Source organism: Centroberyx affinis, unplaced genomic scaffold (assembly GCF_046629955.1).
Source record: "Centroberyx affinis isolate AG114_WGS23_722 - 3 ecotype Tasmania unplaced genomic scaffold, CSIRO-AGI_Caff_v1 ptg004364l_1, whole genome shotgun sequence".
In the NCBI taxonomy this organism is placed as follows: Eukaryota; Metazoa; Chordata; class Actinopteri; order Beryciformes; family Berycidae; genus Centroberyx; species Centroberyx affinis.
This window is the reverse complement of record NW_027282059.1, coordinates 18099-44392: the sequence shown is the minus strand read 5'-3', so window position 1 is coordinate 44392 and position 26294 is coordinate 18099. Positions and strand designations below refer to the sequence as shown.

At 41.5% G+C, this 26294-nt stretch overlaps 4 protein-coding genes across 6 annotated transcripts in view; 2 read left to right on the top strand and 2 right to left on the bottom strand.

Annotated features, from left to right (window-relative positions):
• The window catches only part of exoc2 (exocyst complex component 2), a 35518-nt gene extending 33485 nt beyond the window's left edge, over nucleotides 1-2033 (top strand). For both annotated transcript variants that reach the window (XM_071543678.1, XM_071543677.1), the window contains 5 exons: nucleotides 103-158; nucleotides 408-530; nucleotides 759-820; nucleotides 1196-1255; nucleotides 1403-2033. In XM_071543678.1, coding sequence (XP_071399779.1) covers nucleotides 103-158; nucleotides 408-530; nucleotides 759-820; nucleotides 1196-1255; nucleotides 1403-1496 — 395 coding nt within the window. In that variant the 3' untranslated portion in view covers nucleotides 1497-2033. The remainder of the gene's footprint in view (nucleotides 1-102; nucleotides 159-407; nucleotides 531-758; nucleotides 821-1195; nucleotides 1256-1402) is intronic.
• A 1958-nt stretch (nucleotides 2034-3991) lies between these two features.
• On the bottom strand, nucleotides 3992-10454 carry LOC139664739 (interferon regulatory factor 4-like). Of its 2 annotated transcripts, XM_071543679.1 has the most exons (9): nucleotides 10397-10454; nucleotides 9997-10198; nucleotides 9021-9207; nucleotides 8460-8536; nucleotides 7446-7578; nucleotides 7066-7167; nucleotides 6003-6380; nucleotides 5214-5326; nucleotides 3992-4835 (listed from the first exon to the last, which is right to left on the bottom strand). In XM_071543679.1, the coding sequence occupies exons 2-9, from the start codon at nucleotides 10192-10194 to the stop codon at nucleotides 4674-4676; spliced, it is 1350 nt and encodes a 449-aa protein (XP_071399780.1). In that variant the 5' UTR covers nucleotides 10195-10198; nucleotides 10397-10454; the 3' UTR covers nucleotides 3992-4673. The 2 variants fall into 2 exon arrangements, with proteins under 2 accessions (XP_071399780.1, XP_071399781.1); XM_071543680.1 differs by lacking the exons at nucleotides 8460-8536; nucleotides 9021-9207.
• A 1571-nt stretch (nucleotides 10455-12025) lies between these two features.
• LOC139664747 (dual specificity protein phosphatase 22-B-like) lies at nucleotides 12026-18586 on the bottom strand. The gene is made up of 7 exons (XM_071543690.1): nucleotides 18566-18586; nucleotides 18335-18368; nucleotides 16811-16893; nucleotides 14101-14150; nucleotides 13898-13972; nucleotides 12573-12744; nucleotides 12026-12402 (listed from the first exon to the last, which is right to left on the bottom strand). The coding sequence occupies exons 1-7, from the start codon at nucleotides 18584-18586 to the stop codon at nucleotides 12256-12258; spliced, it is 582 nt and encodes a 193-aa protein (XP_071399791.1). The 3' UTR covers nucleotides 12026-12255.
• Nucleotides 18587-20887: 2301 nt separating this feature from the next.
• On the top strand, nucleotides 20888-26239 carry bphl (biphenyl hydrolase like). The gene is made up of 7 exons (XM_071543687.1): nucleotides 20888-21070; nucleotides 21792-21895; nucleotides 24002-24168; nucleotides 24657-24810; nucleotides 24984-25115; nucleotides 25574-25697; nucleotides 25829-26239. Exons 1-7 carry the CDS (start codon nucleotides 20988-20990, stop codon nucleotides 25917-25919), a joined length of 855 nt encoding a protein of 284 aa, XP_071399788.1. The 5' UTR covers nucleotides 20888-20987; the 3' UTR covers nucleotides 25920-26239.
• The last annotated feature ends 55 nt before the right edge of the window (nucleotides 26240-26294 follow it).

The following is a 26294-nucleotide window of genomic DNA, read 5'->3' as shown; positions in this document are numbered from 1 at the left end:
AGAAATACCATTTCTCATTTTCTAGTTGGAATTATCCTTTAGCCATCCATCATCCTAGTATACCTGTATGTTGATTTTCTTTGTGCCCTCCTCCTCTCTCAGGTGTGAGGAACTACCTAAAGGAAGCTCTGGTCAACATCATCACAGTTCATGCTGAGGTACAACCGACTGACACACCTCTGACTGACCATTAAGTCTAGTCAAGTTTATTTATATATTCATATTATATAGCCCTTTATTTATCTAGCCCTTTTAACTCATTACTCTTCTCTTATTCTCTGTAGTTGCTCTTCAGTCTATTATATTTATGTTTTTACCAGGCATTTAGTCTCTTTTATCCTCCTCTCTCTCTCTCTCTCTCTCTCTCTCTCTCTCTCTCTCTCTCTCTCTCTCTCTCTCTCTCTCAGGTCTTCACAATTTCTAAGGAGCTGGTACCCAGGGTTCTGTCTAAAATTGTGGAATCAGTTGCAGAGGAGATGAGTCGTCTCATGCAATGTGTGTCCTCCTTTAGCAAAAATGGAGCCCTGCAGGTACACACACACACACGCACACAGTTAGAGCAGTTTGCCACTTTGAGTCATAAGACCCTAGCTGTGGCACTTGAGGGGGATTTACCTGTTTTTTCTGATAACGCCGTACTTCAGCTCAAGTTACTGAGTGTTGCGTTGACATTGTTTACTTGACTTAATCTGTCCTATTGTCCTTTCTTCTACACCCCCCGCCCCTCTCGCCCTCCTTCCCCCCCGCATCTTTCTCAGGCTCGTCTTGAACTCTGCGCCCTGAGAGATGCCATAGCGTCCTACCTAAGTGGTGAAAGCAAGTAAGCGCCACACACATTCACAAGTTTACATAGACAGGGACACCCATATGTGCACAATGATTTATGGTACTGAATGTCACAGACATAAATCTTAGTAATTGCACATCCCTCACTACAATCCCTATTTACGTTACTTGGTGGCTTATGGAAAGGAAGTGAAAGCAATCTGGTTCTGCCTGCGTGTGTGCGTTTGTGTGAGTGTGTTTGCGTGCCTTTGTGTGAGTGTGTTTGCATGTGTTTGTGTACATGTGTGCACAGGCATGCATATATTCATGCTTGCCTGAATACATGGGCTTTGTTGTGTTGTATTCTCTGATTACCTGTGTCTATACATGTGTATTGTTAATAAAGTTTTAACTGCGTGTCTTGTTTCAGTGCCAGCTTCAAACTGGCTTTGGATGCGCTTCCCCAGCTTCACAGTGGAGCAGACAAGAAGTGAGTCTTTGATCAAGGGTTTCATGCTTGTCCAGTTTATTTATTAAAGCCAGTTTGACCTTTTATAGTATGTTCATGCTTCATTGATTAATTTCACATAATTTCACATAAATCCCTCTCTCTCTCTCTCTCTCTCTCTCTCGCCAGGTTACTGGAGGAGCTGTTGAATAAGTTTAAGAGCAGTATGCAGCTGCAGCTCACTTGCTTCCAGCCCTCCAACGTCCAGCCTGTCAAGAGATGAGCTAACTGTATAATCTTCATCTACTGTATCCACTACTGTAACATGCTAAATTTGTGCAATTTACTCATAAACTTGAAGTGTATCTTTTCAGTTCAGTTGTCACGTTATTCTTCAGTGATTACTTGAGTATCATTTTCATTCTTCACTGCACCACAATAGATTGGAAGCAAATGTCTAATCATCTAATCGTGTTAACACTAAATGAGTTGATCTCAGTGTTACTGTCCAGGACAGTCCCTGGCTGGTGGAGTCATGTTGGTTATGCTAATCTAATACATTCACTCATTTAGACAGTCTGCAAGGGGCTCACTATGTAAGTTTAGTTGCTGGTTTTGAGAAAGAACTGGGTTTGTCCCCCTTTGGGATATAGGCCATAGCCAATCACCAGCTGGGGTCTCAGCAGTCTCTGTGCCTGCTCATCTGTCATCTGTTAACCAATACATGTGGGATTTGTTGAAGATTTAAAGTTGCTGTTAATGCTTTGTCCTGTGCCATCTCAATTGCCCAATAAAATGCGACAGCCTACTGTTGAAAGTATTATGCTTTGGTTTGACTGTTTGTTGCGCCATTGTCTTGACTACTGACTTCACACTCACACCATTTCCCATCAGATAAACAGATTTCACTGCTTTTCAGTAATGACTGGTGACTACATGACTTACTCTAAAATACATTAATAATACTGGTAACCTTAGGTGGCCACTTCAGGTAGGATATGAGTAAATGTAATACCGAAATGAGTGAACTATCTTTCTTATGGTGACCTTGCAATTTGTTGCCGTCTAGTCCTTAAACTTGTCCATAGTTCCATCTGTCACACTCAAGCATAATGTGCATTAGTGCATGCCTACACACGGTTGGTTTTCAAGGGTGTGTATGTGTGTCATGCTTCAAAACAGTTTGCCACAGTTATTCATCTCTGAAGATCCTACCCATCAGTTCACTCACAGTCGTCTGGCATGCTACTGTCTAGTCTTCTGGGAGGAGAATGACTATAGGGTGTGTCTAGGGTGGGGGAGTGAATTGGGTGGCGTAGTCCGTTATGCAAGGTAGGCCGCAAAAGAGGTCGTGATTGGATCCCATGAGAAGGTACTGACAGAGAAAGTGTGATATGGTCGTGGGAGCAAGGACGATCAAAGGTAGCGGTACGGTTGTGGTGTGTTTAGTCTCTCAGGCAGAGTAGACAGAAGATGCCACGCCCGTAGCTCACATGAGAAAGTACGACATGAGGACACGTGGGAGGTTATCTGAGGACGCTGTGGACGTTATGCCATGATGGACCAGGGATCTCCCCCTTAAATCGCTCTGTCGACTTGCAATTGAATCACTCAAATGCCACTCTAATGTCAGCTATCCATTTCCTACAATCGTGCTTTCTGTCATTGTCTACATTAATGCATCTCAGACCTCTTTTTCTGTCTTGGTTTCTCTTGCAGGGCAGGTTGAAGTTGTTTTGATTCTCTCTGTGCTAAACTTAGCTCTCTGTCCACCCACAGATTCATTCACAAAAGTAAGTTCAAAGTCTGAAGTCTTATCCGTCCTCCACCAGCTTTCTGTTTACAGTAACGGAGGTGCGGAGGGGAGTTTTTCGCCAGCACTCTGTTCCATTCAGGAGACAAGATGACAAGACCTGCAAAACATTTTGACTTTGATCTGACTTTCTATGGGTAATGCAATTTCTTTGCAATAAGTGGGCAATCGAAGGTTGGAATTTACGGGATGGAGCAAACTGACAGATTTTGGAGGATAGATTTTGATAGCTTTCGCCTTTATTGTAGAGTGGAGTAAGCTTTTGTTGTGCAGCACAAGTTGTCTTGCAGCCTGCTGTTTGGGTATAGAAAAGCACACAACATCAGGAGAAAGCCAGATCAGTAATAAATGTATACATACTGTAGGTCACATTGGGGACATACCATGGAAAATCATGGTATTGAACTTGTATTTGCTCCATTGTTTCCATCTTGTACTTCCATCAAATTAAATGCATGTCTTCTATTTCAACCTGGGTCCAAACGCTTCCTCTGATGTCTTCTATATTCAAAATAGTGAGGCCTTTGGCACATTATTTGCCCACATGCTGGAAAGATAGGCAGTGGTTTTCAAATTAAGTGTCTGAACTCTTTTTCACAAGGAACCTTATCAAATGATGACATCTTTCTTTTCATCTTGTGAATTAATTATAGACAGAAACATGTTTTTGTGGGGGTTTTATGACTCTTTTCCATGGAAGTGGAAACATAATCTATTATGTCAGTAGAAGCCAGGAAGGCATTCTCCAGCACAGGGCGGAAAGAGTGGCCAACCTCTTCCTTGTGATGTCATCACATTGTTTATGATAACGATGTGTTTGATTAACCAGCATCATCCTGCATCTGAACCACACTTCCTGCATACACACACATACACACACTCACACACAGCACTGACATTACTTGAAGAGCTCATATACTGACAAATGGCAATCATTATTTTGGCACAAGCCATTTATTGTTGTTCAGAATGGTAATGTGCACTGAAAAAAGCCCCAAACAGCCATCAGATTTTATCAATACAAGTCATTCGCAAATCTGAAATATGTCACCTGAAACCAAGAATATATGATGTACCTGAATTGTCTCTAGTGGAATAAGCTTATCTAAAATAGGCTGTCTGCAACAGTTTCTCATTCAACCACACCCAGTCAATGAAATCCCTTCATTCATAATTTAAGAACTAAATGGTGTTGATAGTGTCTCCTAACAACAGAAAATGTAGCCTAACGTATTTACAGGAAAAAACAAATACAAAAGTCATTGAAAATACACATTACAATTGCCTACCATACAATCACCACAGCTGTCAGTTTCATTTGCATAGTCGGTATTGAAAATATTCATGATGCCCTGAAAAAACAGTATAGTGGAATAAAATCAAAAGAAAATAAAACTCTGTTTCAGCCACATATACACACACACAACCCAGTAGGGCACAACTGTTGCCAAATCTGTCTATCAATCCATTGAGCCATTTAAATTACATATATAGCATTGTCCGATATCAAGCTCAGTTTAGTTTGGCTTTTCCCACAGTCTCCAGTCTCTGTGAGGAGTTGTGTCTGATCCAGAGAACAATGTCTACTTCCTGGTTCCTGTCACTGTGTCTTTCGCAGTCTCCAACAGTCATGTGAACCTGCTGAGATCATTCCTGCAGGTTACTGCTGTGGTGGTGCGTGATGGCCCTCTGGTAGTCCTCAGAGGGGCTTATATGGTCCGTGACTCCAGGGCGCTCGTAGCTGTGGTAGTAGTGGCCACCTGTCTGCTGGCCGTAGTACAAGAGCTGCCTGGCAAGCAAGGGTTCCACCTGCAGGATTGGAGGGTAACAAAGGTTAGTCTATAATGGTGTTGTAATGATCAATATATGACCATTTTGCCTGGATTGTTAAGGTGGAAATGGGCCAGTGATCCTTGATTGCCACCCTTACAATGAAAGGCTTAAAACTTTGTCCCGACTTTACTCTGCAGACATTTTGCAGAGGCCATTTTGCTTCCCTGCAAGTAAGCATTATGTTTCATGCAGCCGGGATGCAAAATGGCACAAATGAAAGTAAGCCATATGTGCCCTGATCTCACTGGGGAGTGTTGATTGTGAAGTATTATGGGGAGAAGTTAGGTAGGTAAGGGTATTTACACAGTAGTCAAATATCGGGGAACCAGCTAGTGTTATAGTATAGACAGTGACCTGGACATAGAGGGTCCTCCTTTGTCTCTGCGGGTCCAGACACTCGTCTCCAAAAATCAGCAGCACCTGGAACCGAGGCAGTGGCCGACCAGGGAGCCCATAGCCCTGTATCTCTGATAGTCAGGAGGGAGAGAGATCAAATCATTGCTAGGTTAGATACCATCAGTTTACCTGCAGGGTTAATTCAGAAGAAATTCTTTTGAAATGACATGACCTTTGGGGTAATATGAGTGGAAAGTCCTTGTCACATAGTATATGCAAATAAGAGATTAGCTGTCACACAGAGTTGCACAGCTGGGGTTGTTTTGCCATGTGGGCGGGGATGAGGTGTCTGTGTAGAAGTCATGTGACTGTTTCAGCATGAGATATTACTTCAGCAACTGATTATGCTAGAGCACACTAGCATAAATGGAAAGTTTATTTACATTTTCTTTTACTTTTGTTTTCTTAGTTTTATTTTTAGACATTTAGCTGACATTTATCCAGAGCAACTTACAATGAATGAGCCTAGGAGTTAAGAGCAAGAGCCTTGCTTTAGGACAATTCAACAGAGCACATGGTTGCTGATGGACACAACCTTGGCTCTTGCAGGAATCAAACCTGGTTCTAGTTTTGGGCCAGATTTTTTAACCATTACACCACCTTGCCTGTCCTGTTGACCCACTGTAGGCTTGGCCACTTTCTTGAATAACTGAAGACAATACAACGAAGTTTGTGTCCCCTAGCTAGAACAGGGTACAATCTATTTAGATGGGTTCCTGCACAGGCCACCTCGCCATGCCGTCTCACCTGTGAGGTAGTCCTGCGTGTGGAGTAGCTTACAGGTGACCTCTCTCTCCAGCTTGTTGGGCTTGTCTCCATAGGGGGACGGCCCTCCCTGCCAGTACACTCTTCCCTGGCACAGCCGCCGGGCGTAGAGTCCGTCCGGGGCCATCCACAGTAACACGCCCCTCTCCAGGGCGGACGGGGGGCTGGGGGGGCACTCCTCTGCTCTCCTCTGGGCTGAGAGGCCCTCCAGAGGCAGGGGCACCAGCTCAGGACCCCCTGGGGGCAGGTAGGGCTTGTCCTCTGGGGAGCATGGAGCAATGTGACACCCCTCTGGGCTGGAGGTTGTCACCTCCCTTACCAGAGTGTCCCGGAAATACACAGACACGTGCAGGCGGACGTCTGGAGGCGTAGGAGAAAGGGACAGAGTTAGGGCCAGCTAAACATGTTGTCCCCCATGCGTGATGCAGTCATTGTTTGAGATGATCATTTAAAATTATGGTATGGTCTTTGTCTGTGGAGTCATTTGTGTGCTGTCACGCATCCTATCTCAGACAAAAATACAGACAAAAATGCATCATTCCGTCAAAATTGGATAGGATAGCTGGATTTATGTAGCAAAATTTGTGTCAATCGGACTTATAGTGTAGGAGTTGGGGCCTTTCGAGTTTGAATTTTTTTACCTTTAATTATAGTGCCTCCATCTGCCTAATCAGTATACTATTTTTAAATGCAAGAACACAATGCCAAAATGTGTCATCCCTCCAAGTTTCATCAAAATCGGACAAGAAGTGTCTGAGATATCACGTTTGCGTATAAAATTTGGACCTTTAATTGTAGCGCCCTCATCAGGTCAATCAGTGTAATTTTTAAACGCCCAATTGCCCAATGGCCTTTCAAAGTTTAAAATTTGGACCCTTAATTATAGCGCCTCCTTCTGGTCAATCGTATTTTTTTTTTTACGCTGGAACGCGAAGATGCATCATCCCTCCAAATTTTGTCCAAATCAGGCCATCGCGTAGGGAACAAAAAATGATATCAAGTGAAAGTGTACGTGTGTGTGCGCGTGTGTGTGCGTTGTGTGTACCTGAGAGTGTCTCTGCTGATCTCATGCTGGTGTCCAGTGTGAAAGGCGAGGGCTGGTTGTCAGCAGCACTGTAGGAATAAAAGGAGGCTTTGAGCTGGTACCCTGCACAGACAGAGGAGGGGACAAGAGCTCAACACAGACACACTCACAGAAGATTCACATGTGCAATACAAAACTTCATCCATCACACCAACATGCAGTTCATAAGTCAAGTCTACCAACACTTACACACAATATCTCAAATATGAAAGGCACACAAGACTCATTTTAACTTATGTAGCATGACACACACTCAACTTTTATGTTTTGCACAACACAATTCTACTCCACTGAATCTGCACTTAATGCTTTCTGTAATAGATATATATACAGCACCATACCATTCTCCATGGGTTGGGGTTGCCATGGCAGGCTTCGAGGGGGATAGGGGCACTGAGCGAAGGGCAGCTCTGGCAGAGAGGCCTGCTCTTGGAAATAGTCTCTCCATTCTGGAGTGGGGATGTACCCTGGCATCTACAGAGAGAAAGAGAGAGAGACCAGTCAGGTCAACATACAAAATCATAATCAGTTCATCAGAAGTCATGCTGCCTTCAAGTGCTCTTTGTAAGCTTCGACTTCTGAATTCTGCAGTGCTTTTGGTTGGTAACAATAACAAAATGGACCCTGGTAAAAGTAGTTTTTTTTGGTGGCTGTTGTTTTATTTCAGAAATCAAGCATTACTGAGCTACTCAATGTTGCAGTGGCAGAATTAAGAGGAGAAATGTGCATCAGACATGTAATTAATGTTATAATTTATGTATTAGCCAAAGGTTTTTCTATAGCTAGATTTGTTAGAGTACGAGTAATGATGTCTTGTAGCAATATAAAGACACTCTAGGCTAAGTTATTTGTAGCTGCTGTCTTCAACACCAAAAGGACAACGCACAAAAATGCACTTTTAAATTAAGAGTGAAAATAGAAATACACAAAAACACCAATGAATTACATAAAATTCCAAACAATATCATATAAAAACTGAATAGTCTACATCTCTTTTACCATCAGTTGTTGACATGGCTGCCATGCTCTCTGCTGCTCAAACGTCACATGTCACAGGAAATTCCAACTTTTGGTCGTTAATGTGCCTTCAACTCGTAATTTGAATATTTCTGACAGCACTTGAAGTCAGTGCCGGTAGACTACAACCATAGGACCCTTGTAAAGACACATTACTCATAACTCATAACATGTGACATTCTGCCCCACGTAGCATGTGGTGTATCTGAGATCATTCATGTGTGCACATGGCTCATCCAGTGTTTCTGTTGGCAATCCCCCCCCCCCCCCCCCCCCTCTCTCTCTCTCTCTCTCTCTCTCTCAACCCCACCCAACTCACAGCACTGTATGAGAATCACCTGAGTCTGTAGGGCAGGGTAGGAAGGGTGGATGGGATAGCTCAATGGACTCAAAGGACTGTCCTCCTGTCTGGGTCCTAAATGCAAAGCAGAGGAGTTTATTGGAAAAAAAATAAAATAAAAACATTCACACGCAACTAACACTATGTACATACATTAGCCTACTTTTTTTTTTTAAATCCACTCACAGCACAGCCTAAGACAAATGTGTATATTCATGAATGTAACAAGTCAGGCATTGTAGGGACCACATGGTGACTGGTGGTTTGGTTGCTTGACTCTACAACAGAATATTTATATTTACCGAGGGGTCAGTGAGCCTTATCAAAACCCAACGGTGCATTCAGAAAAGCATAATCTTTGTCTGTTGATACCAGATAAAAATAAGGAAGAAAAAAAAGTTGATCCAGTTTGGTTGACCAAGACTCTAATCATATTATAAATGCCAAAACTGCAATTTAATTTCTAAAAATTTTCAAAAATGAAAAACTGTAGGCTCCCTGCCAAAGTATTTCTCTCGTATTTCTCTCTCTTCTACGTGTGTTTTAATGTGCGACTGACTTTTCTTGGCGCCCTCGGGGATGATGCGGTAGACTTTGTAAGGGTCCGAGATGTCCAACTGGCTTCGCTCCACGAGCTCCTCAAAGTCGTTACTTTTGTTGAGGGCGCAGCGGAGGCGAGTCTTCCAAGTCGGTGGGTCCGGCTTGTCGATGCCCTCCCGAAACTTGCCTTTAAACAGCGCCCAGGCCTGCGGGAAAGTCACCAATAAGGCATCCACCCTTATTAAAGAGTATAACGTTTAACCAGAAGGGTTGTGACAACAGGTAATGGAAATTGAGCTCTTATGCTACAGCCCTTAGGACCAGTTGTGCTACAACTACGCGTTAAAATTGACTAAAATTAGGTAGCCCAGACATCCTTAAGTTGTCTGGTAAATCTTTTTTTTGATTGAATTATTCTTCGTGCAATTTTAGCATCTTGCACATTGTAGACCTGTAGGCTATGAATATATGCTGTGAAAGGAATGTAGACCTACAGTTCAGTTTTGTTTTGTTTTTTTGTTTTTTTTTGGAAGGAGATAGGCTAGTTGTAGGCTAGGTTACATTTATTTTGTATTTGTATACTTTATTATCCCCGTGGGGAAATTTGTCCTCTGCATTTGACCCATCCTATACACACAGGAGCAGTGGGCAGCCGCAGTAGGCTACAGCGCCCGGGGACCAACTCCTTGGTCAGGGGCACTGACAGGAGTAGGCCTATTAACCCGAACATACATGTCTTTGATATATTGATCAGGTTCATTTATTTATGTAGATCCTATTTATTTAGCCTACTTATTATTTATTTATTCCTTAATTAGGCCTATCACTTTGGTTCTTTGCATTAGCTTACTTTAAAATGTTTGCAACAATGAGGTTTGAGAGAGTGCCTTTCTATTCTGACAGTCATAGGCCTATCTGTCATTCTGTCTGGACTGACACTGCTGCGGTGGTGCATGTAGACCTCGCTACTATGTCGCCTGATTGCGGGTCCCTACCTTGAAAAGCGCGGCATCCTCAAACTGGTTGTAGTCCTGTTTCCCGGCGTGTTTCCACGGTATCCTGAAGATAGTTTTGTCGTCGTTTTCCCAGACCAGACCGGGGTATTTGCCACAGTCCACTTGCTCTATCAGCCACTGACGGAGTTTTCCGTTGCCGCTGCTGCCCGACCCCCCGTAATCCGCTTCAGGGTTCATCTCTCTGTCCAAAGAGATGCAGAAAACCTCCCGTAAGTCCTAACGCAATGCCATTTGCTGCTGTGCCTGTGTGTGTTTTTGGCAATTAAATTGATCAAAGCAAGCACAAAGGCTATAATTTGTAAGTAAAATTCACTTTACAGTCTCGGCTCCCACGCAGAGTTGGCCGTGTGTGTCTGGGAGCAGATCAAAATGGTCTTACCTGTGAAACTCGAAACCCGTCAAGTTTTGAAATCAATCAGACTCAGAAAGCCCTCATCATTACGGCGGGCCCGCTTAAATCCTAGCCTATAGCCTGCTGGAGGGGGAGGGCGGAGACAAGACGACAAGAGCAGAGAGGATGCTGAGCACCTGCTGCCTCCTGCGAAGCTTATCTGAGCACACAGCGGATCTCCAGTAACACAACAGGGGAAACCCTACCGGCGTCAGCTAGCGGCTCTGTCACTCTGTCACACACCCGCACATGTGGAAAATCATGGGACGGAGACGAAAACAATTCTTTGAAATGGTAGCCCTTACGAAAAATAACTAGAGTGGTCCTGTGGTAAATCTTGGTACTATATCGCAACAAAATTTACCGTAGGAATATTATAGGACGATTATGGTGATAAACTAAAGAGATTAAAAGATACAATGAAGCGCAGTAATATTTAACTCACTACTGAGTAGCACACACTGTAGGAATATTATAGGACAATTACGGTGATACTATAGGAGATTTAAAAATACCATAAAGTAGGCCTATGGTAAGATTATTATAAACTCACTATTGAGTACCAGAACACACTAGTATAAGTCCTTATAGGAGTATTATAGGAATATTATAGTGATATCATAGGAGATTAAAACATACCATAAAGTATGGTAAGATTATTATAAAAATACACTATTGAGTACCACATTCTATATAGGAGTATTTTATTAATATTATAGGACTATTACAGTGATATAATAGGAGACAAAAATGCCATAAAGTAGGGTGAGATTACTATAAACTTGCTATTGAGTACCACAGACACACTATAAATCCCTAGAGGATTATTATAGGAATATTACAGCGATATCATAGGAGATTAAAAAATACTACAAAATACAAGATCATTAACACACTACTGAGCACCATAGGTACACTGTAAGTCCCTACAGGAATATTCTATTTTGTTAGGGAATTGCGGAAATAAAACAAAAAAACTAATTTCAATGCATGTTTTATTAAATAAAATACAAGCTCCCTTATGTAAACAAATACAATTTGCTTCAGGTGTGAATCCACTGACTGACTCCAGGTCATGGACATGAAAATGAATGTAGGCTTTTACTGTGAACCCTTGTTATAATAGAGCGACTGAGAGGCACTCCTGCAACCTTTCAACAACTAATCCAAACCAAAGCAAATTAAAAGACAATTCTTCACTTTACTCCTTGGACATAATAGTGTGGTGTGAGTAAATATTGATTCTGATCATGCTGACTGTTACTTGAAGGTATTCTAACAGCTGACAAAAACAAACAGCTTACACTGTCTTTCTATAAAGTCATTTAATAGTTATATTTTAAGTACAAGTCACACCATAACATAACTCACAGAGGGAGATGTGCTGCTAAAGGAGGTGACTAAGTAACTGTGTTCACTCAGTTGATTGTATATATATGTATTTCCTTGGTGTTCTGCTTGACTGCCCTTGCATGTTGTTTTGACAGTTGGGGGCAAGAACATGTCACGTCAGAGGGGACTCAAGATAATGACAAAGAAATCCCCCTTGCATGATTGCATTGCCATTTGCAAACATGAGATTCGACATATCATATCGATACATAATCCATTCCTCTATTTGACAAGTGTGCTTTTCTTTCCAGGGCCAATGATGTACGCAGGATTCCTCAAACAAACTTTTGAAACAGTTGCTGCTCTAAACAGGTTGATGGTGAAGGCAGTGGCCCCTCCCACAGCCATGCTCTAGGTCTCAGTGATTGGCTGCTCTGGTTGATGGACAGCACTAATGGACAACATCTGTTAGAGATGACCAGGTAAGAGGCTGGCAGGCAGACTTTCTGATTAGGTCAAGTGCCACTTGTGGCCAGTGGGGAAGTGATGCTGGTTGCCATGGCATTGCTGGTGCCCTGGGACTTCCGGGTCAGAAGGGCTACGATCTCCTCATCATCATCGAACAAGTTCTTCCCATACCGGTCCTTCCACCAGGCTCTATACTGGAGGAGGAGAGCAGAGAGATCGTATTAAAAACAAAAGTGAGTCATATAAAAAAAAAAAAAGACAACTCATACAGATTGTAAGAGACAGAGGAAGTCTTCACCTGAGGAAAAGTAAAGAGAGACAGGCGATCAGGAACAGAGAGTGAGAACGGCATGATGTCACTCACTTGGGTCAGTTCTGTGTTTTCAAACTCCTCCAGCTGCCGCAGAAAGCCCAGGTTCGGCCCGGCGCACGGCCTCGCCGCCCTCACAGCCGCCAGAGACTCCACCCAGCCCCGTCCCGTCACAGTCATGATGTAGGCCACCACCAGGGTCACACTGCGGGACACTCCTGCCACACTAAACACAGCACTTTACTTTCCATCATGTAATCATCAGATACTTCTTTGGCTAGGAGGCTCTTTTCTCTGTTTTGTGTAAGTAGAAGTATTTTACTTCTACTTTTTTTTATTTTTACTTTTAGTTCTACTTTGCCTTTTTTTCTGGAATTATGATTATTAAAGGATAATCCCTGCTTTTGCATGTTTGATGTGAGAGTAGCATAAGAATCAGGTTCAACTTGATTATCGGCCCAAATTTTGAAGCCTGTCCTGGTCACAGTGATGTAGTGGTAAATAAAAAGGTGAGTAAACCATAATCCCTAATCATCATGTGGCAAACAATCACCAGTATAAACAAAGATCAATTATATTCTCAACATTATTTTTTCCTTAAAACACCCTATCCTCATACAGCTCACAGTTTGATACTATTTAACTATAATATATATTATGAGATTACATCATAAAGATTTATGTTAGACAAAAAGGGTGGATAAACTCTACTGTGCAAATAAAAAGGTGGGTAAACTGAGTTTAGTACTACATCCCTGGTCACCACTATAATGCCTATTCAATTTGCATCAGAGGTCCCTACATTTTGCTGATGCATGTATGCAAAAAACTAAACCATGCATCTAAGTTTCACCTGGTTTTTAGACCGCTCTCAGACCAAAGAATCATCTCAATATCACATGCAAAACACAGGACATATCCTGTCATAGATACAGGATATAGGATTATTTTTTGTGAAAAACAAAGAAAATAAATGCTCAACACTCAAGTGGAAGTCCTCACTTGATCAACCAATGAAAATAGAGAATTGTTTTTGCATGTGATTTTTAGATATAGCACATTAGTACACTACGTGACCTTGGTATTATAAAGTTCTATCTGACCTTTTTGTCAAAACTGAGTTAGTCACATGAACCTATTCGATGAGTGCCTGTTGACATATGTGCGGTGTTATTTTTTGAAAATAATGAATTTTGAGTCTGTAATTTCTAAAACAAAAGGATCTCCATTTAACTCAATGGTTGCTGAAAACTTTGAAGCTCAATATCTCAGAACTATCCTGAAGGCAGATAGAACCTTATAATTCTACAATTGACCCGCTGGGATGAGTAAAGAGGAAGAAACCGACCAATAGGGGCTTTAGATGTCTTTTCACTCACCAGTGGACAAGGCAGCCTTGACCTTTCATTCGGGACTCATGGATAAACGTGATGCTGTCTCTGAAGTGCTGAATCCTGATGAAATTAAAATAAAACATAATATTAATATTAATATTAAAATAAAAATTAATAAAAACATACTGAAGAACCTTTAAACATTACTGTGGGCATACAGTGAATCTCTATACATACAGGATACTCACAGGTTTTGCTTAGAATGGTCAGCAGCGGATATACAAAGGTAGGTCATGTCCTATGGGGGGAAGGGCGGGTAGTTTAGACCCATATAGAAAAAAAATATTACTAATGTTATTTTATTGTGCAAAGGTTGGTGTCAGACGTTAACAAAGGGCAGACCGAGTATGTAATAGCAGAACAGTTTGGAGAGGGTCTTTATCATGGCAGGTCATCCACCTGAATGCGAGGGTCTACATGCTTCCTGTTTCACCTCAGAAGGGACGGCCCCGAAAGCCTTGCCCCCTCTGGCCCTGTAGCTCAGTAGTTGGGGGGTCATGACATAACGAATTTTTAATGTATGCCTGTGTGTGTGTTTTTGCAATGTGCACCTGGCAGCTGATGGTACACGCATAGCCCCAGTGGACAGAAACCACCTTGTCCCGGTATGACTGCACCTCTGCGAAAGCCCCTGAGCCCTCTGGGACACACTGAGCTTTGGGAGTCTTCGACAAAGGTCAGCTTACATTCACATACACAGACAGACTCCAACATACACGCACGCGCACATACACATACACACACAGGCATAAATGCACGCATGCACACACACCAGTATACATGCACACATCCGCCATGCATCTATCACTCTTGCATCAGAAATCGACATTTTTGACAGAGGGTGTTGCATTATACTAACCAACAAACTGATAAATCTTATATCTTTGTGCATTCACTCTCACTACTCATCATGACAGTGAGTCAGTGATACTATCTGTAGGATCCAATCCAGACAGACACAAGTCATATCAAACAAATCTCTGACTACAATTAATTGGAAGTTGTGGCTAAATGCACAGTGCATTTAAGGTTTTATGTTTTATTGTCTGTTCATATTTACTGTATATGATCACTGTGAACTGATGTAACGTATAAGTGACACGTCCGTCCATAGAGACTTGGTGGCTGCAAACCAGACCTTCCTCTCTCAGGAACCACCACGCTTTCTTCCAAGAAATCAATCAGTCAGATGGTTGACTGTTAGTCATGCAAATAAACCATCCATCTGGCCATTAGCCCACGCTGGTAAAATAGACCTGAGTCATCATTATGCCAAAGCGCTCTAAAAGCTGTGTCATACATACTGTGTCATTATATTTATAATTGATATTAGGCCTATATGATATTATACTGATTATATAATTAATAACTGATGTCATAATATCGAAAGAATGAGATGCTTAATGAATGGAGGCGTAGTGTAACATGCGTCTGAAGGCTTTTACATAATTTGGGGCCAAAACCTTTTTAAACATCTTGGTGGTTGACCAGTCTGGGTAGTGATACTGTAGACAAAGTTGCTGTTTCTCTTCAGTGTAATGGTTGTGAAAACACACTGGCATTCTCCCATGGATGGAGAAAGTGTACAGAAATCTCGGCATGTTTTTCAGGCTTGCTTTCAACAAGAAAAGATGAAAGTTGTGAAAGCGGACATGGAAGAACTCAGCGGAATTCAAGATTTCCAAAAAAATTGTCAAACAGCAGCAGGTAGAGAAAAATCCCATGATGCAACAATTTTGTTCAACTCAAATGACATGAACATATCCAAAATCAGATGAATAGATTATTAAATAGTAAATAAAAAGGTTTCAGTAAGGTGAACTGCTGGTCCAGAAGGTGTTTCTATCTGTTGTGACTGTGTTGGGACGGTAGTACCATTTAAACATTTTATGTGTTCAGGATACTTACGATATGCAATATACTTCCTTTCCAAAAACTACATATCGCAGTTTTAACAAATTGTATAAAAACACTTCTGTGTTACAAAGTGAAAATCACTGAAAACAGGTTTCTACTTTCAAACCTCACTCCCTCAGGTTCCTCTCAGTAGATCTGTGAGAACCTTTTTCTCTCCTTCACACGTACGCACAAGAAACACACCTTTCCCGCTCTTTCATACACAAATCGCAACATCTAAATGTAGCAACATATGAAAGGACAAAACCTTTAAATGAAGTTGCACTTTCAAATCTTTCACATTGCTGACTGTTGAGCTAAACAGCTCTACTGTACAAAATGTCAGTTTGGCTACATCTTCTCAGTCACTTACTGTACATTAACTGAAAATAGCATGCAAATTTTCAAATTGTCAATAGGATTCTACACAATATTGCAGCATCGCATTCAGCCAGAGAACCTTGGTTAGCAGGTGAAATTTGGTGAATTCCCAGTCTTGTGACTGATACTACAAGTCAGAAGGACTTTCCATTCAAAATAGAAAATAAGAAGGTCTGACTTTCACATCAATTCCAGTTATCTACTTCAGTGTCTATCATAAAAACAGCCTATTATGTAAAGTATATTATATTACATATTACCTAGTACATATTACCTATTCTATTCCTAGTCATCCTTTCAAAACACATCTAGAGTGACGACTCATACTGTAATAGATCTCCACTGAGTAAGACTGTGATGTTAGGTAATTATACCTCTGGTGAAGGCCAAGGTCATAAAGTCGACGGATAAGACAGTGTGGTTTCCAGAACAGTCTCTGGACACCAGCCATCCTTCACTGGCCTTTCATAATAAACACAGAACAGGGGGGACATAGTGGGTCGTAACACTGGTGATCAGCCTGGATGTTCAGGCCGGGGAGTGTGTGGCTGGACGGGTGTCGAGGTCAGGTCGGGCTAGGCAGGCAGACACACACACACACAGACACACAGACACGCTCACCTCCAGGATGGGTGCAGCTGTGTCATGGATGGACAGGATGTGGGTGATGTTGTACCGTGCCAGTAGCTCCCTGTCTCGTGCATCTGAAGATTGAAAAGAACTGAAAAATCGCAAATATTCCTCTGCCGTCAATCACAAATCGCCCCACACAGGTCCCGCCTAAATAAGGCGTTTTCTACCCAACAACAACCCCCCTCCCCAAATCTCTCCCAAGCAAATATGACCTTATGGCTTAATAAGTTTGCTCTTGTTTTGAACTGAAAGAAAAACCGGAAAACCAGTGTTTCTAAAACAGTCCAACAGCTTGGCCCAAAAGCAAGAAACAGTAAATGTTCTAATCAAATTTTGTTCCTTAAAAGGAAGCCAAATGTTTCTACCTAGGACAGATGTGCCTAGGGCATTTTTTCTCATGCTTTGCAAGTTTGATCTTGCATAGGTCTGATGTGACCTATGCAAGACCGGAAGAGTATAAACTTGCTGTAAATACTGGATGAAAATAAAGCTTATTCCAAAAGACCCTGCCTGTCAACTAAATAAAATTTAAAAAATCCCATTTCACATATGGGAATTCATATAAATTGTCAGATATAAATCAAACCCTGCAACATAATGGGAAAATGCATATGTATCTGAACGCTAATGTACAATATAAATGTTTAAAATACTTGCAGAGGAATACAATCAGATTATGTAAGACTTTAAGTCATTCATTCATAGGTCAGATAATGCAGCACATGTCCCGCAGTGTGTTGGGTGTGAGATGAATATTCTTTACGGGACTCGAGGTGCTGATATCCCATTAAAGCTGGTGACAGAGAACTGGCTTTCAGATGTACTCTATTTCCGTCACCTTACACCGCAAAGCTGTTCTTCGTACATATTTACTCTGGCTGTTGTACACAGAAAACACAAATTAACACAGTAATAGGGAGATTGTACAACAAAATCGATACATGAAGTTCAACCATCAGGATAGCATGAAAGGTAATGGATAAAGAACCATGATTTCCTATAGGGCAACGATTCCCTGAACATTACATTTCTACAATAATGTATCTGTTGCTTTCAGACATTACCTGTGCAGTCTCCATTTCGTGTACACACAGAAAAAACAACCTAATCGCTGATCTGCTGTTATTTGGAAATATGTGGAATACAGTTCACATAAGGGACACCCCCATGCTAAGGGGCATTCCCTCCCACACTGCACCAACAGCAACCCTTGAAATTAATTTATCTTCTCCAACTGCTGACAAAGACATCACCCACACCCACACCCACGCACATGCACAAATACACTCACGCACACACAGTCGACAAAAGATTCTTCCATTCGTTTTACATCAAAATACACCATTTCAATCATTTTCCTCCATATTGTGATTTCTCCACTCTATAGAAACTGAGCTCAGTGTAGCATCTCACCACATGCCCCTCCATATGAGGAACTGAAAAACACTCAATTACATTTTTCTGATGATAAATCAATTCTATACTCAAAGTACACAGAGCAAGACAATTTACCTTTGAAGTTTCCGAGGTAAAGATCCGGCAGGACCTAAAAGTGAAGTAGAAATTGAGGTTAGCAAAGGATGCAGAAGTCGTCAAAGTAGAATAGGAATGTAGTAGTAAAATAGGTAATTGAGGTTCGAATGGTTGAAGTTAATCTTTAATGCTGCAAACAAATGTAAACAGCTGCAAATATTATCATCCTTACAGTGTAGTGATACAATTCCATCTCATATGATACTGTACCTTGTTGATTCCATTACCCATGTCCACCAAAAAATCTCAAGCAAACACATCAAGTTTAGTATAGTTCACCAATTTAACACCTCAGTTTGGCCATTTTCCACCGGGTAGCCAAGTTGTTCAAGTTGCTCAAACTGTATATATACTACAAAGCAGGAAGATCCAGCACTCCAGCAGCCTGTTGCTCCAGTCAAGCCCTCTCAACAGGGAGATAATCTGTCACTAGCTGCTGTGTCTCAGCAGGCAGTTTCCAAGCCTCCTCCAAAGACTTTTTGTGTGATCTAAGGTATAATAAAGCTCTCGACAAGTCTGCAGCTCGCGGCCTGAGTGCAAGTTGATTGAGAATATGCTGGTTGGGATGACGTAATGTGACCTTAGCGGCAGAACACCCTATATTTAGACCAGGCGTAAGTCATGGGACGGTGGACAGGCACATACCAACCAGACAAAGATGGTTGAGGGCCACTCCACTCTGGCAGCTCAGGGCAGAGGACAGATCCAACAGAGGGTCGATATAGCCCATTGGCTAGAGCGATGTTATACCATATAAGGTGTAAAATACACGCCATGTGGAATAAATGCCCATTTGGCTATACATTTAATAGTCTGATGCTGATACTACTCAGCTGCCGTATGAGTAGTAATTCCCCCATGTATCTTATGTTATTTATGTGCTGATTTGTGCTTCTCTTGTTGTTGTTGTTGATCATTTCAGTGGACATTCAATGGAATGTACAACAATCATCTAAGTTCCAGTAAATTTTGCTATACCTTCATCACATCACTGTGAAGCGAGGTATTTTTAGCTCAGCCCCGTCTTGTCTTCTGTTCCTGTGTGTGGTTGAATGTGTGGCACAGCACAGACGCACTGACAGGCAGAGGAGCGTGGAGGCGTTTACAAAAAGCCGCCTGCCTCAGAGAACTAGATCTGAACACTCATCGTGGGTAACAGGTCAACCCCATTGATAAACACAAACACTAGAATAGGGCCTACACTTCAGTGGGTGATACATATAAATACTTACATCAGTGCAGTTCAGTATGTGTGTGTGTGTGTGTGTGTGTGTGTGTGTGTGTGTGTGTGTGTGTGTGTGTGTGAGAGAGAGACACAGGGAAAGTGCGGGGGGAGGGAGGGGTAGTTACTGTATTGTACAGACAGTTAAGGATGTGAGAGATGATTGATGATTAAATTAGACTGTAAAAAGAGGAAGGAGAGGCATTACCTCAGGAATTACTTCCAAGTTTGTAGCAACTAGCCTACTAACAGGGTCCAACCTTTTCGAAAAGGAACTAATCCTAAAATAAATAGGCATGCTATACAAATGGCACAGCAAAACTATACCATAGCCCAGTGATTCTCAACCTTTTTCATATCGAGGACCCCTAATTTAGTCCACATTAGGGCCACGGACCCCCATTTGATGAGATTTTGTCTCTCGGACCCAAATTTATTGCTAGATATGTTTTTGTCCAGAATTCCATCACTATCTGTCATTCTTCTACATTCTCTATTTGTGTTAACTAATGAAAGTTTAACAATTCATCAATTTGCTGGGGACCCCCTGGAACCCCCTCAAGGACCCCTGGTGGTCCCCGGACCCCACGCTGAGAACCACTGCCATAGCCTACTATAAGTCCCACTTATAGTAGTACCTTTTGGCACATACTCTGCTGCGACAGTTTGTGGTATAGTGCATTGCAAATACAATAGCACAGGACATCACACACCCACTCAATCGCCACTTCACTGTAGCCTACTGCCCTCTGGGCGCAGGTACAGGACCCTGAGGTGCAGTAGGGCTCGCTTTGGCAAAAGCCTGATACCCGCAGCCATAGCAGCCCTAAACAGGGTGACTCGCTACGGGAACTATGAGTCTTGTCTTTTTATGTTGTTTTTGCCCGCCACTATTAGGCTATGTGCTGCTGAGTTGTCGGTTCTCCCTGTGATGTACAGTTTTGTGGAAAAGAATTTCCCCCCGGGGACAATAAACTAACTAACTAACTAACTTCTAATATCGGCCGATAGTATTAATATATATACAGTATATAATATATAGGATTATAATGACACCATAGGAGGTTTAAAAAATACTATAAAGTACCGTTGTGTAGGCTAGACACTGTGAGTCTCTAAAGGAATTGCTTGTCTCTACGTGAGTGTAAGCCATATTATAGCCTACAGTATATTTATTAACTCACGTAAGCTTTGCTTTTATGTGAATGTTACCTGTCGGTTCGTTTTAGTACTTTCGCTACGAAATTTATTCTCGATAAGCGTTTTGTGGAAAGTGCCAAACTGTTTTTGGTGCTGGCTGCATTCACCAAAACAAAGTGGACGTGCAAGTAAATGATTTTCAATCTCGTTTAAACTACACAGGAGGATTGCGTACGAGGACTGCTCCGTGTCGGTCTGCACCTCTGACAAATGGCGTTGTTATTACTAGGAGGACGTCTTTGCAAGTACAGAGCTGAGATCAAGACAGTCATGACAGGGATCCAGCCGTACTGGTAATTGTTTTTTATGTGATAGCTGCAAAGTGAGCATATTTAGACCATTTCTTCTAAAATGGACTCTGACCACTGAGTGCCACTGTAGGATTATTCGTTGTACGACATGTTGGCCCGTCGTGCATGAGTATTTTCTCTCAGTCCAGCTATTTGATTTAAATCCACTAGATGGCGTAGTGTACCTAGACAATACTGTACACTCTGCATGCACGAAATAGTATAACATTTTTATAATTCTCCCATAGGGACTTATTGTAGTACTCAACAGTGAGTTTAAAGTGACCTTATGATAGGCTACTTTATGGTATTTGTTTTAATCCCACTGTTTTACTATAGTATGTGGTCCATTTTTGACTATAGTAACTGCTTCATATGTTTAAGTTTTGCTCTGATGTTTGTATAATATTTAAATGTTTTTTTTTTTTAATGTTTTTGTATTTCCTATATTATAATATTAGGATATTATTAAAAAAAAAAAAAAAGGATATCAACTAAATATAGTTTATAGTTTTGCTGTCATATTTGTACAGCATCCACCTAAAATGTATTGTAGGTTTGCTGTTTGTTGTAAGGGATTGTTTTGTTTTGTCTTATTCAGTGTGACTGACTGTCAAATGCGACCTGATGCCATTGACTAGGGAGATTCTATTCTGATCTATTCTATTCCATCATCATGATCATTTCTGCCATAGTCTACTGTACTTGTATTGTTTCCCCACAGCTCTTCAGTGACCTCAGGCAGACAACGTGTCAATGGAGTGGATCTGTACTATGAGCAGACCGGCAGAGGGAAGCATGCTGTCCTGCTGCTTCCTGGAGCTCTGGGTAAATACAACAACATGTCTCTTTTTAAGGGCAGAGAAGAGACCTGAGTCCTGTTCCATAAAGCGAGTTTACCAAATAAGCCAGGCTTCTTTCGGTTAGTCTGACTCATTTTCAGTTGATTCGGTTCCATAAAGCAAGTTCAACATAGCTCAAGCTCAGTTACTATGGCAACTTATGCTGGGAAACTAACCTGCTCCGGGGCAGGCTAACTGTCAGGCTAAGCCTGAGTTGTTGCTTAACCAGAGTTCCTGTAGCACTGACCCGACGGGAAAGCCATGATTTTACCACTGACTTTCTAGCGTGCTGCCATATTATTTTACTTTATTAACCACTATCAGTCAAAAAATTTAAGTTAATAGAAAATCAACTTAAATAAATAATAAATTAAATAAATTATACAATGATTAATGATAAGATATAGACCTACGTGTTTAATTATATGGTATATGATATCAAACGTCTAGGCTTATGCTACATAAAATATGTTTCAATCCAAATTACCCCAATAGAATGACAATAGCTACATAAATAGTTAACAGTACAATTGCAAAAAATTATATTGACCAGAAATGTTGTATTTGCCCGATAGGAAACCATGTTTAAAAATGTATTGGTTAATGTATTGATTAATACATTTAAAACAATGTCAAAAAGTAAACTTGTAAAGATGTGTTTAGTGGGTGTATGGTTTTTCAATCAATTCAGTAAAGGTCTATAAATAAGGACCTCAACCCATGTGTCGTTCTTTGTCAGTCATGGCGTGTGCTTTCATTGATGAGTACTGTATATCCCTTTTCTACATAAGCGTGATTTCTATTCTAGTGGAGTAAATAGGTTTACATATTGTCACCATATCTTACAGTAATGTGGGAATAGGAATAACGCACATCAGATAATAAATCAGACCTACTGGTGTGATCAATCGGGCCATTATGGCTCAAAATATACAGCGGTGCCGGTGCGTAATGGCTGTGCGTAATACTGTACAGTGGCTGCTTTGGCTTATGCGTCTGGCCCGCAGGTGATGCCAGCTGTGTGCCAGTCAGCACCGTTCTTTTAGCAAAACAGATAGCGTTGATGACGGACCTTCTCTTTTTACATTCGGTCGCCCTTCTTTTATCCACAGCTCTGCACATTTATGAGCTGGAAAGAACGCACCTTCTATAATCCATGCGTTTTATTTGGAAGTTGTTTGCGCCATGTACTGTCATATTGGAGAAATACATGTATTTAATTCACTGACAGAATAAAACATGCCAGAGAGTGGGGGAAAGCGTGTCCCCACCTGCGATTGCATTTCATGATCAGAGGTGGGGAAATCGAAAGCAGAGGGGGGGAAATCCCCCCCCGGCAAATCGCACCCTAAATACGTATATATTAAACATGAATACATTTGCAGCCTTGAGGTTTAATATCTATGTATTCTTGTATAAGATATTTTAATAACCTACAGGTTTTCTGTTCTTACTATCTGTTTGAATGTATTGTGCCCAAGATTTAATTTTGTTTGTATCAAAATATTTTATTACATTTTAACTTAGTTGCTACTTACGCAATCAATCGATCAGCAATTTCTTGCCAGGCTTTCTTTCTTGTTTTGTTTATGGCAGCTGCATTACATTTTTTTGGTTATTATATGTTTCATTCCTTCATATACCGTATTTCTCCTAATAAGCGCTGCTCGGTGGCAGTGAACATCGCCGCTCTCTCTTTACCATTGCTTTTTGCCATGGTGTATCGATGTAATCCATGTTCGACCTCTCGGGCTGCTTAAGAATGGCGTGCACACGCAATTATCCTGACTACTTGAACCTGTCTCGACTTAGTCTGATTGCGTGAACCTGAATCGACCTTTATGGAACCGCTTTAGCCCCGACTGATTTGTTAGGTTCATTCAAGTCAGGTTTTGGACTTTAATCCCCAGTTTTCTTAGCGCGCTTTATGGAACGGGCCCCTGGTGGCAGTCTGTGACAACTCTATCTCTCTCAAACACACACATATCTCTGTCTCATGTCATGTAAAATATATTTTAAAACACATTATGGTGGCAGCCTCCAAGTGAGACCAACAAATGCACCGTTGCTGTTTTTGGCTCTCCTACTGCAGGAAGCTCTCAGACTGATTTTGGACCTCAACTGAAGTCTATGAATAAGGAACGCTTCACTGTGGTGGGCTGGGATCCTCGCGGTTATGGACGCTCTCGTCCTCCAGACAGAGACTTCCCCCCAGACTTCTTTGAGAGGGATGCGAAGGATGCAGTGGATCTAATGAAGGTTTAGTCAGTTTATTGACAAGCTAAGGGTGATGATTAACTCCTTCTAAATACCAATCTGAATGATGAAGCGCATAGTTTACTAAGCCCTACTAAAGGATGCACTCAATATTATATATTAAAGTATTATAGTGACCTTTTGGCAAATTGGCTCTTTGATCAATCTACCATGTGCAATGAGAAGATAGGAAGCAATTTCATTTCATTTCTAAATCACCCCCTAACTATAGAGACAGTCCTTCACCCAGAGGACCCAGGTTCAGGCCGTGTTGGCCAGCATCCGTCCTGCTAAAGTGTCCTTGAGCAAATCATTAAATACCTACTGTCTCCAGGGGCCTTATTCTGTAGCTGACCCTGCACTCTGACCTCGAGAGGGACAAACAAAAAGTTAATTTCCCCTATGAGGATCAATGAAGTGTCACATTATTATGATTATAAACAAATACAGTGAGTTAGCGTTGTACAGTATGCTTGTCATGTCCCTGGCAGGCATTGGGCTTCGGAAGGTTCTCTCTGCTGGGATGGAGTGATGGAGGAATCACCGCTCTGATTGCAGCAGCCAAGAGCCCTGACCTGATCAACAAGATGGTAGTGTGGGGATCCAACGCCTATGTTTCCCAGCAGGACCTCAGCATTTACAATGGTACCACAACTCCACTGCAGTAAAGAGTGTGTGTATTTCATGGTCTTGGTAACTGCTGATGTAGTCATCAACCTTGAATAATTATGTTAATTGTGAGTTATATAATCTGTTTTATAATGTGTGTATTGTGTGTGTGTGTGTGTGTGTGCATGGGTTTGTGTGGGAACACCTAGCAATCCGTGATGTGTCTAAGTGGAGTGCGAGGATGAGGCAGCCCATGGAGGAGATGTATGGTGCAGAGCTCTTCCCCAAGATCTGGGAGGCCTGGGTGGATGGGATTGCACAGTTTGCCCACAAACCAGAAGGTGTTCATTTCATTGTTGCTACAAGCTTATACCACAAGTCAAGCTGAGTGATCTTAGAGACCAGAAACCATCAGAAAGGGTAAAACCATGGGATAAAGGGGAATATGTTGGGAACATTGTCTAGGCATCATGCCATGTGGCTTTATTGATAATGCTGGTAAGATTTGGAATATTCTTTTCATACTATGTAACCTATAAATACTGTGTTTTTATAATGTTTTAGACAGGGGGTGTGTAGTAACAAACACTGGACTGAAGCAACTTATCCCATGAAAAATATTTTATGAACGTGTACATCTGTCACCTGTTTGCTACTACTTTTACACACAAGGAACACATTGGAAATACATCTGTGAGTCTCCTAAATAAGTTGAAGATTAGTACTCAACAAAACGTCACTTAAAGAAGAGCCAAAAAACCAAACTAAATGTATGTTTACTTTGATGTTGTCCAATTAGGGAGCATCTGCATGGAGCTTCTGCCTGTGATCAGCTGTCCTACCCTCATCATTCATGGAGAGAAAGACCCCATGGTGCCCAGCTTCCACCCACAGTACCTCCTCAAACACATCAAGGGCTCACGGTGAGAGCACACACACACACACACACACACACACACACACACAGTATTATCACTCAGTTAATTACTTCACACTCAAGAAAATTCTACATGAAGGACATTGCTTGACAATAGTTTTTTTTTTTCAAATCTAGATTACATCTGATGCCAGAGGGAAAACACAATCTTCACCTGAGGTTTGCTGCTGAATTCAACAAGCTGGTGGAAGACTTTCTGGATGACTGACAGTTTGAAAGGAGGAGAAGCAGGATGACTTATTGGACACTTGATTTTGTCTTATTTTGTCAGTTATTGTACTTTCTTCTACTTTCATGGGGCTCAATCATAAGCGGGGTGATTTTTTCATCCCTTGTCTAGGATGCAACATTTTTCATTTTCTATAACAATAACATTTTCTTTAGCCTATTAAATTAGAATTTGTAATGTTTTTATATTAGATTTATCATGGAGCTCAATCACAAGCAGAGTGATTTTTTCCTCACCTATATGTAGTATTTACTTTATATATTAATTTTGAATTAAATTTATATGATGGCATAGCAGGCCGCAGTGTGTGTTTTATAGTTCAGGATTTTCCCCTCGCGCTAGTGTTGCCTAGTA

What these genes read in the sequence shown, in the direction of transcription:
- LOC139664739 (XM_071543679.1), bottom strand. Translation starts at nt 10,194, where the DNA reads ATGAACCCTGAAGCGGATTACGGGGGGTCGGGCAGCAGCGGCAACGGA. An exon ending in AGGATGCCGCGCTTTTCAAG is followed by an intron (nt 9,208 to 9,996) that starts GTAGGGACCCGC and finishes ACTTTCCCGCAG; the next exon opens with GCCTGGGCGCTGTTTAAAGG. An exon ending in ACCCTGCCCTACAGACTCAG is followed by an intron (nt 7,579 to 8,459) that starts GTGATTCTCATA and finishes TTCTCTCTGTAG; the next exon opens with ATGCCAGGGTACATCCCCAC.
- bphl (XM_071543687.1), top strand. Translation starts at nt 20,988, where the DNA reads ATGGCGTTGTTATTACTAGGAGGACGTCTTTGCAAGTACAGAGCTGAG. An exon ending in GCTGCTTCCTGGAGCTCTGG is followed by an intron (nt 21,896 to 24,001) that starts GTAAATACAACA and finishes CTCCTACTGCAG; the next exon opens with GAAGCTCTCAGACTGATTTT. An exon ending in ATGCAGTGGATCTAATGAAG is followed by an intron (nt 24,169 to 24,656) that starts GTTTAGTCAGTT and finishes TGTCCCTGGCAG; the next exon opens with GCATTGGGCTTCGGAAGGTT.
- LOC139664747 (XM_071543690.1), bottom strand. Translation starts at nt 18,586, where the DNA reads ATGGGTAATGGAATCAACAAG. An exon ending in GACCATTCTAAGCAAAACCT is followed by an intron (nt 13,973 to 14,100) that starts GTGAGTATCCTG and finishes TAATTTCATCAG; the next exon opens with GATTCAGCACTTCAGAGACA. An exon ending in CAAGGCTGCCTTGTCCACTG is followed by an intron (nt 12,745 to 13,897) that starts GTGAGTGAAAAG and finishes TGCTGTGTTTAG; the next exon opens with TGTGGCAGGAGTGTCCCGCA.